This window comes from Sander lucioperca, chromosome 4 (genome assembly GCF_008315115.2).
Source record: "Sander lucioperca isolate FBNREF2018 chromosome 4, SLUC_FBN_1.2, whole genome shotgun sequence".
Taxonomy (NCBI): Eukaryota; Metazoa; Chordata; class Actinopteri; order Perciformes; family Percidae; genus Sander; species Sander lucioperca.
In genome coordinates, this window is record NC_050176.1 from 5,407,005 (window position 1) to 5,421,110 (window position 14,106).

The window sequence follows — 14,106 nt, forward strand, 5'->3', positions numbered from 1 at the left end:
CTCATTTGCTCTTACCATTGTACTTCGTCCTCAGCAATTCCGCCAATCGGTCCCAAAACGTTGCCATTTGCAGGAGGGCTTTCCATCTATCATTGCCAATGAATGTTTCTGGTGATCTGTTTACAATGGATTACTTTATCTTGCCCGGCGTTAGCTACAGCTACCCCCCATGACTGCAGGGTTTTTACCTGGTCCTTCATTATCGCGAGAGGACACAACCAAAACCATAGCATTTTTCAGGCCAAGTCTCTGTGTTTAATGTTACCCTCGCTAGCTTAATGCAGACGATAGGCCATGCTTTGAAAATAACTTTCCATAACCGTTGGGCAAACATGCTAGCCTGTCCCTGTTAGATAGATAACGTTAAATTCTATAAACATATTCTTTGTTAATCTTTACAATAAGTTAACCACAAGTTAAGAGCACATAACATTGCTTATTCTGGATATTATATTAGTAATGTCTGCATGTATGAGATATGTATACCATGCATTAGATGTCTTTCGATGTCCTTCGTGGGATATTGAACATTTTCCAACCATTATTTTTTGTAATTTTAACAGTTCAGGGCATTTAGCATGGAATTCAGTTTTTTTTCTAAACCCATCTATGGAGCCTGGAAATATTGTGAAACCATCTGCAAGGCATATAGTATGTAGTTATAGAGTCATATTGAACTGTACAAAAGACATACTCTGATTACAAAGACACTGCTTTAAGTGATTAAGTGAACAGATCTTCAGTCACTCAGTCACTATAATCTCTTGTTGCAAATGCTTCCTTAGTTTGCCTGGATAGTCTGCATTGACATGCATGTATAGTGAGCCTGCTGTTTGTTAAGGTCTATTTCCCTGGAATGCTTCTGCAACAGTCGCTGACAAAGCCCTTAATTCAGTAATCTTTCTATCATGCTGATTTAGTGGACCACAGCAATGTGTTTGCAGGTTTTAGCTCCTTAACTGCAAATCATGTACACCTAAACATTTTTTTGAATGCAGGCTATACCATTTTCTTCCCTTTAACCTACATCTCTATGTATCCATTGATTTCCATCAATTTCTGTACAAAATAAAAAATAAATTACAACTCTTGTAACTGAAAAGCAGCAGACTCTTGAAACTTGCTTGAGTCCTGTAATCCATTGCCATGAACATCAAGTTAGTTATACTGTAACAATATCCCTCGGCTGGTGGGCACAGATGTGTTTAATGTCAAGTTTTTCTTCAAAAGGCAGAATTTCCAATTTGTACTGTACTTCATGTGATCGCAGTTTTTATCTTGTTTAAAATAACTACTATCTTCTGCCAACCACAAGCCAATGACGACAACAGTACTGGGCAAATAGCCAATCAAATTGCAGCAGGGCAACAGGCAATCAGCCCCACTTAGCATCACATTTGTGCCATTTACTTTAATTGCCAAAGGCTTTGGGCATGCGTATCGTTGTTTTCCAACACTTGGGGCACGTAACATTGTGTTGAGTGTGGGGTTATCCCCACATAGCTGCCTCTTAAATCAAGCGCATTCAAATCACTATTTTAAATGTATCATATACAGCCACTGATCTTAAATTGTAGAATAAGGAAACCAATGATGTTTCATGTCATGCATTTATGCAGATTGTTTTTAAACACATTTTCAGCTTTGCCCCACTTGTAAGTAACTAAGTGACTCTACTTAAAACGAGTATGCTAATACCAAACCAATTCGGACTAGATGTTCTTTGTTACATTACTTTATCAAGTTTCAAGAGTCTGCATATAGATGTTTATATTGTATGAAAATATATGGAAGCCAATGGGAAAATGCTTTCAAATGTCTGATACACAGCAGTGTGGTTTGCAACATGCTTAGCTGTAATGTAAAGTCTTTGTGATTTGTAATAAATGGGCTGCAACATGCAAAAGCATTGTTATGGTCCTTAAAGCACAATTGACACTGAATTATTATGAAAAGATGCTTTCTAATATATATATTTTTGCTTTCTTCTCAACTCCAGAAAGGAGCAGGGAGAGTCGACCACAAGGTTTGTAACTGCTGTTTCACTGAACATTCCAGGTCTTCCATTATGTTCCATAGGGCTGGGTATCAAACTTAAATACTTTTTCTGGGACTGACTGAGTAAAAAAAAGTTCTTAAAATTTTTGGATAGTTCCTTGGTTATTATTATTATTATTTTTTTTCAATTTTTATTTGAGCAAAGGTCTTGTGTGGCTGCTTGTGTTTAAGAACACTTAACATTTAGAAGTTTGGTTTCTTTTGTAAAACGAAAGAAAGGATTTTGTAGAAAAACATGTTTAAGTAATTTAAACCTGCCTCTACTGTATTGGGTTTTGTGGCCTCTAGGGGGCAGTGCAATATTCTGTAAACACAACATAACACTTTATAAAGTTGGAGCAAATGTGTTAGCAAACAGTTTATTTGTTCTCTATTTTCTTCAGTGCACCGCTGTTAATATCTCAGCCAGAAACTGAACGTGAAACTAGTTCCACTGTCATCATTTCCTTGCCCTACTTTCAGATAGTTCTATTTTAAAGATGATTTTCCTTTTTTCATAGTGTTTACTCCTTTCTGTTATTTGAGTTTTAACTTAACCACAAACACACACACTTTGTGTATTAAGTCGGCTGTGGCAGCAACATCAACAGTGTATTGAGGAAATAAATCAGCTGACTGACAAAAGCGGAGGACTTACCAGCTGACTGTGCACGCCGATTCATTTTGAAACAACTCAACCGAAGTTATCACTCACTCCGACCAATGGTGCAACTTTATCACTCACTCACACAGCAACAGACTCAGCGACAGTTTTGCTTTTGCGTTTTGCTGATTAAAGTCCAGCTCTGTGTCATGGCAGTGTGGGCATCGTGTGCACATGAACAGTGTTTTAGATTCCCTTCACAGAGGTTCGTTAAAATCCGCTGGATCTCGGCAGACCTCGGCTGCTCCAAGCGCCGTGTACTGGCGCCACGGAGGGAAGCCAAACACTGTTCATCTGCACACACTGCCCACACAAAGATGGCACAGAGCTGGATTAAAAAGTAGTTCCTTAAAGTATCCCTTTAATAAAAATACTGAAAAGTGCAACTTTAAAATAAGGACTCAAAAAAAACACAATTTTGCTATCTGTACAAAAACTATAAGGTATCGTATCGCCACTAGTTTAAAAAAAATGTTTTAACGATATCAAGCCCTATATGGAGGACAATCATCAGTACAAAGCATAATACACCTAAATACTCCTTTTGCTCCACTTCTGTGTGAACTACACTGTCACAGAGAGAGTAAAGTCTGCGGGGATGAAATGTAGACCTTCTAATAGCCACTTTTACACTAGCACTCTGTACGCACTCTGACTCATTGTTTTATGTTAACGTTTTGTGCTCTCATCTATGTTTCTTTTTTATCACTGGTTCTTCTCTCCAAAAAACACATACAGTACATGCACATGCTGAGGGTCTCAAATACAAGCAACCATACACATACTCGCATGCCCACACATTTTTTCCCCTATTTTTTAACCATCCTTTTGCCTCAGCTACCTACTATGCTCTTATTAGAAAGTATGCTTTGTTGGAGCCTGTCTTCATGTTACCAAATTTTCTAATGATATCCTGACAGTAGTCTTTTAGCTAATGCATTTTTAGAATCACAAGGGGAGGACAGCATGCAGGGCAGTGAGGGCTGAGTGATGTAATATGTTGTGTTTATGAAACACTAAGCAAATGTTTGTCTGTAAACCACCTGAGCAACCAGTTGTACTGTTTTTCCCTTGAGCCACGTGTCATATATGAACTATACCACATTGCAGAGGAAGCAAAAGATTGTGAAAAATCAATTAAATAAATAACCAATTCATAGGGAATCAGCATTGCCTGCAGACACAGGTAAGAGCAGAATCCATCCCACGCAATCTTTAGCATGTCTTAAGAATGAGGCAGGAGAGCTCCAGCCTCCACCTTTTGTTTTTTTCTTTGCAAACTCCTGACTCTATTTACATCTACACTGCTGAGCCGGAGAGGAAATGAAAAGCCACATTGTACAGTCCAACTGGAGCTGCCTTACTTTTTTTATTAACTAGATTAAATGTATTAATCTTCCAAGTAATATATCACATAAGTGCAGTAATAAAACACAGCTATAGGACAAAAAAAATGAATGAAAAAAAACAACCAACTTCTGCATCTTTATGCCCTCCGTGAACCCACAAGTGTCTGTCTAAGGTTACTGGCCTCACACTGGTGACTCAGGCACTTGTTGCCATGGCCCAGCTGAATTCACATAGTTAAATGGGGGGACATGAAGTGCGTGAGTCACCAAATTGAAGCCTTTTTCAAATGGTGCTGTAGATGTTCATTTTCCCCTACTAAGTTCAATTGCCTCCGTTCTGCCGCTTGGAAATGTCAGTGGTCGACAAATGAAAGCGGCAACAGACACTCTGCTTTATTACTTTGTACTTCGTAGCCTTCAAACATTTAGTCTAACTAAGGATCATTGCATTTACAGGTTGACTTACTGTAATGCAGCATGAAAAAAGGAAGTAGTAGAACGAATGGTTAAATTAAAAAAGGGCAAGGGGAATAAAGGTGCGCTCTGTTTCACCTCACAAAACATTCAGAGATAAATACTTTCTCTCTGGTCCTGCATCATGTAACACATCACCATATGTTTATCTCCCCTTGGTGCTTTAGTAAAATTATTAGTAATAAACAGAAGCTACTGAGGAGGCGTACCACTCGGAAACATAGGTACACAGCGTTTCTGCTCCTCTGTTACATGACGTTTTTATTTGGGAATGCTGACTAATTCTTGGTGCATGGGTATCTGTAGGAGGCTGTGCGGCCTCAGAGAGGACAGAGTAACTAAATATTGCAGGGAGACATCCGTCGCCTTACAGTAACACACTATCTGCCTTTGTTTGATCTTTGCCTGAGCAATGTGCTACTCCTGCCTGTTGTGATTTTGGTTTTAACTACATTCTCTCTGTCAATAGTTGTACCAGGTTTCATTGTCAGTAGCAGTATCCTGTGAACTAATGAACATCTGCAAGCTTTTTCTTGACTACGGAGGGATCAAAATAATTATACGTCATAGACCACCATCATTTTTTTTTTCACGCAGCTCCTGGTGTTACACCTCAACTACATATCACACTGTGCTCCCCGTATCTCAGATACAAACTTTAAACTCTATGGTACTCCGGTTCTGGCCACTCAAACACATCATGTTCCTCTATATACATAATCAAAGATAAGTCTGGTGATGTTTTATTTGTTCTTGTCAACAAACCAATGAGAAGACCGAAACCAGCAATGTATTGATCCTAACTAGGATTGCTGTGTAGCCAATGCCTGATATATCTTCTTCCTCTGTGTCATAGAGCTCCATTGTTGTTTATCTGTTGTTAATCTTTTAAAACGCATCAGTGAGCCACACAGTTGCACTGGCTGACATGTTCCATTACCATGAAGTTTTTCCTCTAGGTTGACTGCCTTAGCCTGTTACTCCCATTTTTTCCTTACAAGCAAGTCTACTTTATGGTTTTAACCAAATATTCTCTTGCCCAGCTCAGTAAAAAACACCAAATCCATCAGCACGCTACCGTGTTATTCACTACAGAGCCTGTTTGTAACTGTTTGTAACTCCACAGTGCTGTGGAGGAAGGTCTGGCTAGTCCACACAGCATTCCGGGATGGGAGAGAAACGTGCTGTGGTTTATTGGCATGTCTTTAAACCAATCACAATCATCCTGAGCGGCGCTAAGCGCCGGGCGGAGCCCCGGTGCCTCTGCAAAATAGCCTCGGGAAGGAACTTGTTTTGGTGAAACATGTACGTTAAAAGGTTGTTTTATTCGTGCAACAGAAAACTCAGATTGGACAGATAGTCTAGCTAGCTGTCTGGATTTACCCTGCAGAGATCTGAGGAGCAGTTAACCATAGTCCTCATAAATCCACCGGAGTTTAAAATTACAACACAAAGAAAGTGTAAGGTAATGGACATCTGGCCAAAAAGAAGGACATCCGGCAGAATTCCCGGCAGCAACGGAGCAATCCCAGAAGTTGAACGTCGTGGATATAGACATGTTTAATTTGACTCAATCAAAAGCTGTCCTGCTGATGTAAATTGTCACAAGAGCACCAAATGTGTATTAACTCACAGCTGAAAGTAGTCCCCTACAAAATCACCTTTATTCCTGTTTAAGAATTGTTTGACAAAACGTAGTGCCGAGTTGGTTTAGGAAATGACTGAGTCTCTCTGTTATAAAAGATTTACTTCTTTAGTAGGAACCAATGAGCTGGTGCCACAGAAAGGTTGAAGACCGACTAACGCATTTTTGGTTTTGATCCATTCATTCGATTTGCTGACAATAACAAAACTATATATGTTATGTCAAACTACTCACGTTCAATCCAAAATACAGTACCACTTTTAAATGAGCCATGCCTGATGCTTGTGCACCGCCTTTGCATGCAGTCATTATATATAGCCGCACAATCAGAGAATCAGCCACTCCCTTGCTTTCTTTACACTTCACCGTCCTGTTCCTTCCCTTACCACAAGTAATTTTTATCTATTTTCTTCCATAACCTCACTCTTTCATGACACTTTACATGGAACATATGTGCAAATAATACTATAGCTTTGAATGGGGATTTGTTGTAGGGTATGGTATGCAACATATATAATATAAGCATAAATGAAAGTGTAACAACATGTAACCATTTAATATGATTATGTGACACTGAGAGTCAGTGTCAGTGGGGTCCAATTTAAAAAATGTGAACGCATCAAGGTACAAACTACACCACGCAGTCGAAGAATGATACCCAACCTGAGCTTGCGTTTTGTGTAAAGCACCTGCTGCAATGCTGCGATGCATGCTAGTCTCCATCTTGTCTTGCAGCCCCTCACCCTCATATTAGTAGATACAGTTCTGAATGGAGACATATGAAGAGATTGCGTAGAAACAGATTCATGCCAAAAGTCTTGGATCATTTATAGTTTTGCCCTAAACCTTACATCATTAACTTGTCTTTATCATTTATCATTGTCATTCCACCTCTTCATAACATCGTTCCCTTCTTACTCTTCTCCCCACTCCAACTCCCCCCCTCTTTTCCATCTTCATCCTCATTTCACTCCACAGTCAGAAGTTGAGCTTCAAGGACCGGGTGAGGATGGCAAGCCCTCGAGGTCAGAGCATCAAGAACAGGCAGACGTCTTCGGTGAACGACCGGCGCTCTCCGGTGGCTGATGCCGGGACAGAGGGCACCAGCCCTGCCAAGGTGCAGAAGAGCTGGAGCTTCAACGACCGCACACGCTTCAGACCCTCACTCCGCCTAAAGAGCCAATCGCGCTCCACCACTGATGGTGAGTGACTATGTCGCGTTATTATGGATCCCACTTGGTTTCTTGGCAAGACCCGCCCTATTAAAAAGCCCGATTGGTTGAGGTTAGGCATTGACCTCGAGTAGTCAAAGGTGCAGTAAGAGATGTTGCGCAAAGACTGTTGATATTTGAACTCAACTGCAAACTAATACAACCCCCCCCCCTTCAGAAGCTCCGCCCCCCAGATTCATGGACAGTTAACTACTGGCCAGCACATTCACATGCTGCCTTACACCCTCCTCGCCCCCTACCATCAACTGGCGCCACCTGTTGTTGATTGGCTGGAATAGTGTTATGTGGCTCGTGCACTCCTTTCTGTTTGTTTTCCATTTACACGCCAGGGCTGTGTATTAACTATGGATTTTCTTTCAGCGCACACAGAAAATAGAGAGCTAGGTGACCGTGAGGAGATATTCGCTGAATTTGACAGAAACTGTATTGGATTAACATCACTTACTATATCTTTAAGGTTAGGACAGCCTTCCGACCAATCGCGAGTCAATCACAGCTGTCAATCATGACGTTTCACCCCCTTTTTATAGCAGCAAATAAATAATAAAAACCAAACTGATCAGAAAGAAATTTGACACTTGAACACTGAAACACTTGAACAAACTTCAGTGTGATAAGAACTACCTAAAATAACAAAAATCATTTTTGGGAAAAATGTATTTGACATGTACTTTTACTATTTATGACCTATACTGCAGCCAGCCACCAGGGGGCGATCCAGATGTTTTGGCTTCACTTTTGGGAGCTGTCATGTTGTCCATCTTTTTATTCAGTCAAACGTCTAAAATAAATTGCTATTTTTTAACCTTTGGACAGAGCCAAGTTTAGTTTGAATTTAAGGTTTCGTGCTCTCCAAATATATAAAAAATATTAGAAAAAACTTCCATGGTGCTTCCTGATGAAGGAACAGAAAGCTATTTTTTTTTTGCCAAAGCAGGTTATATTTACCGAACTTCCATTTGCGAATTAATGTATGTGGACCTCCAGCGTCTATGATCAGAACTGTGTCCATAGCTAAGGTTTGCTATTCAGAAATAACAGACCAAAAAAGCTGTGTAGTAAGCGTGTATCTTCATATTTAACTAAAAAAAATGAGTAATATCTTCTCATCGAACTCTAAGCAAGAAAGCAAATTAAATGTCAAACTATTCCTTTAAGTCCAAGCATGACATAACTGAACAGCCCAGTTTCACTTCATGTATGGTGGAGTATTGGCCGACCATCCAACCCCCCAGAACTGGTTTTGCCCACAATTTCACTCAGCTGATTGGAGGAATGCTTATGGTTGTTTGCGTTTCCTTCCTTTGGCCTAGCAGTGTCAGCCTGGCAAGCCCTCCTGGGTAGTGGCCAGTTTGTGTTTGTGGTGGGTGGACTGATGAATTGATGGAAGGTGGGGGTGTCACATGGGGTGTCAAATCCAGCCAGCTGGCTGAGGCGTACTGGTGGAGAGGAATCAATAACAAAGCTAGCCAAAACCAATTTGCTTGGCTGGTTAGCCCCGCTCCGTATGATCATTCACTGTCACTGACATGTTGGCTAACTGAGATGTTAGAAGTTGGGAAACATTTAATTTTCATTATAGGTGAAATAAGAAGTAAACTGTAGTTTAATAATCTATGTTTTGTTTGATGGAGCACATCACAAATTAGGTGACACACTATCCCAGTCCCACATTATCTTCTTAATAACCACAGCTTTGACTCATTGTAACACACACACACACACACACACACACACACTTCAGCACATGCAGATCTATCAAGAGACACTAATCTTGAGGCCTTTTACAGCATTTGGTTAAACTCTACAGTCCAGCTCTTATGGGGAAAAAATCGATACAGTATTAGCCAATACTGTATTGATACACGGACACCAAGTATCGATCTTTTATTATATAAATTGAGAATTTTAACTTTTATGACAGTGTTGGTCAGTTTGTCTGCTTGACAATCCCATTTGCAGCAATCAAACTGAAGTGAGATGAACAAACGAAATGTATGTTTTTACTTTGTAGATAAAACAAATGTTTGGGGACATCATTTGAAAAAAGGTACATTGCAGTGTATTGCAGAATATCGCAATACGTTCAAAATCGCAATAATATTGTATCGTGACATAAGTATTGTGATATTATCGTATCGTAGGACCTCTGGTGATCCCCAACCCTGGCTCTGATTCTGTAACCCTTTGCTGACCCACTCAGGGTGTCGTAACATAGGAGGCCCATAAACAGAGCTGCAGTGTCACAAAGTTGTCACATTGTTAGTAATATATCTGCAGATCAATCAGATGTCTGTTCTTTACTACTAGTCAGCGATTCCGGACAGCAGCTCAAACACAGTTTCTCTTTCAGTCTATAAGTCTTTTACAGTGTTGGGCAAGTTACTTTTAAAAAGTAATTAGTTACAGTTACTAGTTACTTCTTCCAAAAAGTAATTAAATTAGTTATTCAGTTACAAATTATGAAAGTAACTAGTTACTTCAGAAAGTAACTATTGCGTTACTTTCAAGTACATTTTTAAATGCTCAAATGTGACCCCACTTCCACCTACCCCTCTTTAACGGAACTTAAAATACATGTGCATGTTCAATTATTTATGATAAATCTGAATATTATAATGAAATGGACACTTAATACAATACATTATTATCAGAAACAATGTACACAAATCTAAATTGTAATGTTGCTGTGGGACAACGTGAGACCAGCCTCCAATCAAATGCCATGTATGTTTATAAAGTGGATCGATACAAATAACACAACACCTCAACAGACCACAACTGGGCAAAAAAAAAATTATGCTTGTTAAGCACTATACCAAAAATAAATAACAAATATATACACTCTTTGTAGTGCAAATAACGTAAGTGGCCTGATGTTTATACTTGTGCGTTGGTGTGTGCGTCGAGCCAGCATGTGTTTGTGTGTGTGTGTGTGTGTGTGTGTGTGTGTGTGTGTGTGTGTGTGTGTGGAGTAGGTGTTAGAGCCAAGGGGGTAAGCTTCGCTTCAGAGCGCGAACCTCCTATGGTGCCATTTTGATGCTACAAAGCGATCACCCGACGTTAGCATTCCATTGACTGCCATTCATTTTGACGCCACTTTGACAGCGAATAACTTTATAATAACTTTACATCTGAAGAGTTTAAAGACTCTATTTGTCCATTGTTTATTTCTAAAGAAACACGACAATATATAAAAGCCTCCATTACCTTGTACCTCACGTAGTACAGGCTCCTTAGCAGACGTTTTTGTAAAAATAGGCTAACGATCATGTCATAACCACGCGATTTACTGTCTCATAGTAGAGGAATTACCGTATAGTACAGGAGAAGCGCGCAGGCAGTTTGGACTTACATTAGCTGTTTAAGTTGAATTACTAATGTTAACTAGCATTTTAGTTAGCAATAATTAGCCTGTGTCTATGTTATCTCCTTACATATACCTACGCTCTCCGTCTCTGCAAGATTGGGAATGATTGAGATTTCTCTTGGCACAGCTACCAGAAGACTTACAACTTTCAGACAGGTTGCTCACGTCACATTTACGTCATCTCTCTCAGTTGGAGACTGCGCAGTAACGCTCAGCCATCACCGGAAAAGTGCTTCTAACGGCCTTCACTGGTCTCCATCCAGAGCAACGGGATCTGTTGGTCCATTCTTATATACAGTCTATGGTTAGAGAGAGGGAGAAGTGAGAGAGTGACGGCGATTAGCTTTGGAGCGAGTAGCGACTCTAGAGTCATAGTGAGAGAAACAAAGTGTCTCCCCTGTTCTTTCTGACCACGGTGGAAAATCTATAGCAGGAAAAGTTAACCCTCTCCTTGATTTCATAACGCCATATCTGTCTCTCTCTCGTTGACTCGTTGATTGCTTGTGTTGTTCTTGTGTGTCCGACTATGCGTGCTTTCGAACACCCGCCCAACTCTACCTCTGATTGGCTTACCATGACATTTTACTCAACCTCAGCCAATCGTCAGCATTTATGTGCTTGCGTCGTGCACTGCCCACTAACCAAGGAAAAGCAGTTAAAAAAAAAGTCTTCTCTGAGCTAGGGATGGGCGATACCACACTTTTAGGATTCGATACGATACCGATACTTTTTCTTGCATTTTCATCGATACCGATACCGTTAATTTCTTATTGCCAATTTTTGTCAGTAAAAATATTATTACATTTAAGACAAATCACAAGACAAATACAGACCATTTATACAAAATGTATTATGGTCAATACATAATAAAATGAAAAGTAAAATAAATAACATAAATATGAATGAAATAAATTAAATATGAACAAAAACATACACATTTTCAGGCCCTTGGCTGTGTCGCTGTCGGCTGTGTCGCACGTTGACGCTCATTCGCTCGTCTCCTGTCACGTGACATGGGCCAGCTCAATATGCTGTCAGGTACAGGGGTGTCCCGGCACATAGTCATTTAAGTAAGTAATCTAAAACAGCTGAAAGTAATGCATACACCCCCAATTATTATTTTTTTGTTTATATCGATATCTTTTTAAGGAAATCGATGCCAAATGAGTAGCGTGAGTATATCGATCTATCGATACCACAGGATCGATACGCCCATCCCTACTCTGAGCCTCTCGGCTCAGACTCAGAGATAGTTGGTCTGATGAAAAAAACAGCTTCAAATATACTAACGCGCCACATTTTTTGGCAGTAACGGTAACGGCATTATTAAGATGGGAAGAGTAATCAATTAGATTACTCGTTACTGAAAAAAGTAACGCCGTTATTTATAACGCCGTTGTTTATAACGCCGTTATTCCCATCATTGGTCTTTTACTCTTATTCAATCAGCATGTTTGCATGCATTGTTGTAACGTGATTGTTCCCTAGTATCACAATAATCAGACTTTGATGAAGTGCATTTGACTTCTGAGGAGACTTACTGCTAGACTGCTAGAATCTAAGATAAGTACTTACTTTAAAAGGCTTCTCTGCTTCACTGTCACTGGATCTGCTGCCTTAGATTAAGTTGACTGCTTTTGTTTTGCTGTTTTCGCTCATTCTGCTGCTTTCGTTGCTTTGCCTCTTGTCTTTGCTGTTTCTGCTGTGTGTTTTGCTGGATTTGCTGCATTTTCTTACCCAGAATTGTGGTACAAACTAGGGTTAGATTGGATTAGATAGATTAGATAGACTTTTATTAATCCCAAATTGGGAAATTCCAGTGCTACAGCATCAAAATATCAGACACACAGCACATGTACAGAACATACAATCAATAATAAATAGTATAGAATACAAGTACAACTATTAAAAAATAAAGATAAAAAAATACTAAGGAAAGAATGTACAAACGTATATACAAGTTGGAAATAAAAATGTACAACTACTTAAATAGTATTTATAAGATAAGATAAGATTAACAACACTCACTAACACTCAGTGATGAAGTGTTAAAAAGTTGTATTGCCCGTGATAGGAATGATTTTTTTGTAGTGGTCATTGTGACACCGAAGCTGTCGGAGCCTCCTAGACTCTGTGCTAGGGTTGCTCTGTTCTAGTGTTGCTCTGTGCTAGGGTTGCTTTGTCACTGATTTGCTTGAAACTGCAACTGCCTATAGTGTGAAGTGTGCGGTTGGTGATCCGTGGTTAACGACTTTCCTATGCAGAGCCATCACCACCAGGGGCTTTGTCAACTGATTAGCAAGGGTGGGGCCTAAACACCTGTAGACAGTAATTTATGCCAGCTCCAATCAGGCCAGTGTTAAAGTGCCCTGATTTTCAGGTTACCATACCAAGCAATCATGGCAAAAGTTAGAACAGATTCCATAAAGGACTTATAAAATAAAGACATCATCATCTACTTTGAAAGTATTTCTATTGAATGTCCTAAGGAAGTACAAACACTTCACAATTGGCATCAAACTTCATGTTTTTATCAATCACTGTTCCCAGATACTTATTATATACTCTGCAATTGAAAGAATCATTGGAAGAATAAAAAATGCCCCTGGTGTACAGCCATGCAGGAAAGACTGATAAAATGAGATGCTTTTTTCGGAGCTGTGTGGGAGGAATATGATCACTGACTGCATGTCAGTTGGGGTTTTCAGACAGTAGTCATACTAATGCATCACATGTAAATGCACAGTCTGAGTCCCTGCCTCACAGTAAACTGTTTTTTTTTTTTTTTGCATTCAAGTAAAATGTCATTGGTGACATAAGGTAGTCTGTCAGAGGTTTTTGCCTAAAAGATAGTTTTTCCTCACCACTGTTGCACTAAATGCTTGCTCTTGGGGGAATTGTTGGGTCTTTGTAAATTATAGTGTGTAAAGTGTCTTGAGATAACTCTTGTTATGATTTGATACTATCAATAAAATTGAATGATGAATTTATCAATGAAGAAACAAATAGAACATGTTTCTCCCCAGCAGCAGACTCCAATATGGCGGGGGAGGATGGCTTCGATGAGAAAGGCTGTCACTGCGAGATCATGGTAGAGGACTTGGTGCCTTCAGTCAAGGCTGTCATTAGAGCTGTCAGGTGAGTCAAAGCCTCCTTCATTCCAAATAATACTGTATTAGGGGTGGAACGGTACATGTATTCGTATTGAACCAAAACGGTACGGGCGTCTCGGTTTGGTACATGAATTTACACGGAGAATACACGGTATAAAAATAAATAAAACTTGCGTGCAAATTAATTAATGTAATGTGGAACTACTATTACATACGCGTTTC

At 39.7% G+C, this 14,106-nt stretch overlaps 1 protein-coding gene across 17 annotated transcripts in view; it reads left to right on the forward strand.

The window, feature by feature from the left end:
• Positions 1-14,106, forward strand: part of LOC116039680 (potassium voltage-gated channel subfamily KQT member 5-like) — a 181,489-nt gene that overhangs the window by 155,449 nt on the left and 11,934 nt on the right. For 5 of the 17 annotated variants that reach the window (XM_036000728.1, XM_036000726.1, XM_036000733.1 and 2 more), the window contains 4 exons: positions 2,000-2,026; positions 4,692-4,748; positions 7,148-7,371; positions 13,798-13,909. In XM_036000728.1, the coding sequence (XP_035856621.1) occupies positions 2,000-2,026; positions 4,692-4,748; positions 7,148-7,371; positions 13,798-13,909 (420 nt within the window). The remainder of the gene's footprint in view (positions 1-1,999; positions 2,027-4,691; positions 4,749-7,147; positions 7,372-13,797; positions 13,910-14,106) is intronic. The other 12 variants (XM_036000727.1, XM_036000734.1, XM_036000737.1 and 9 more) reach the window with 3 other exon arrangements.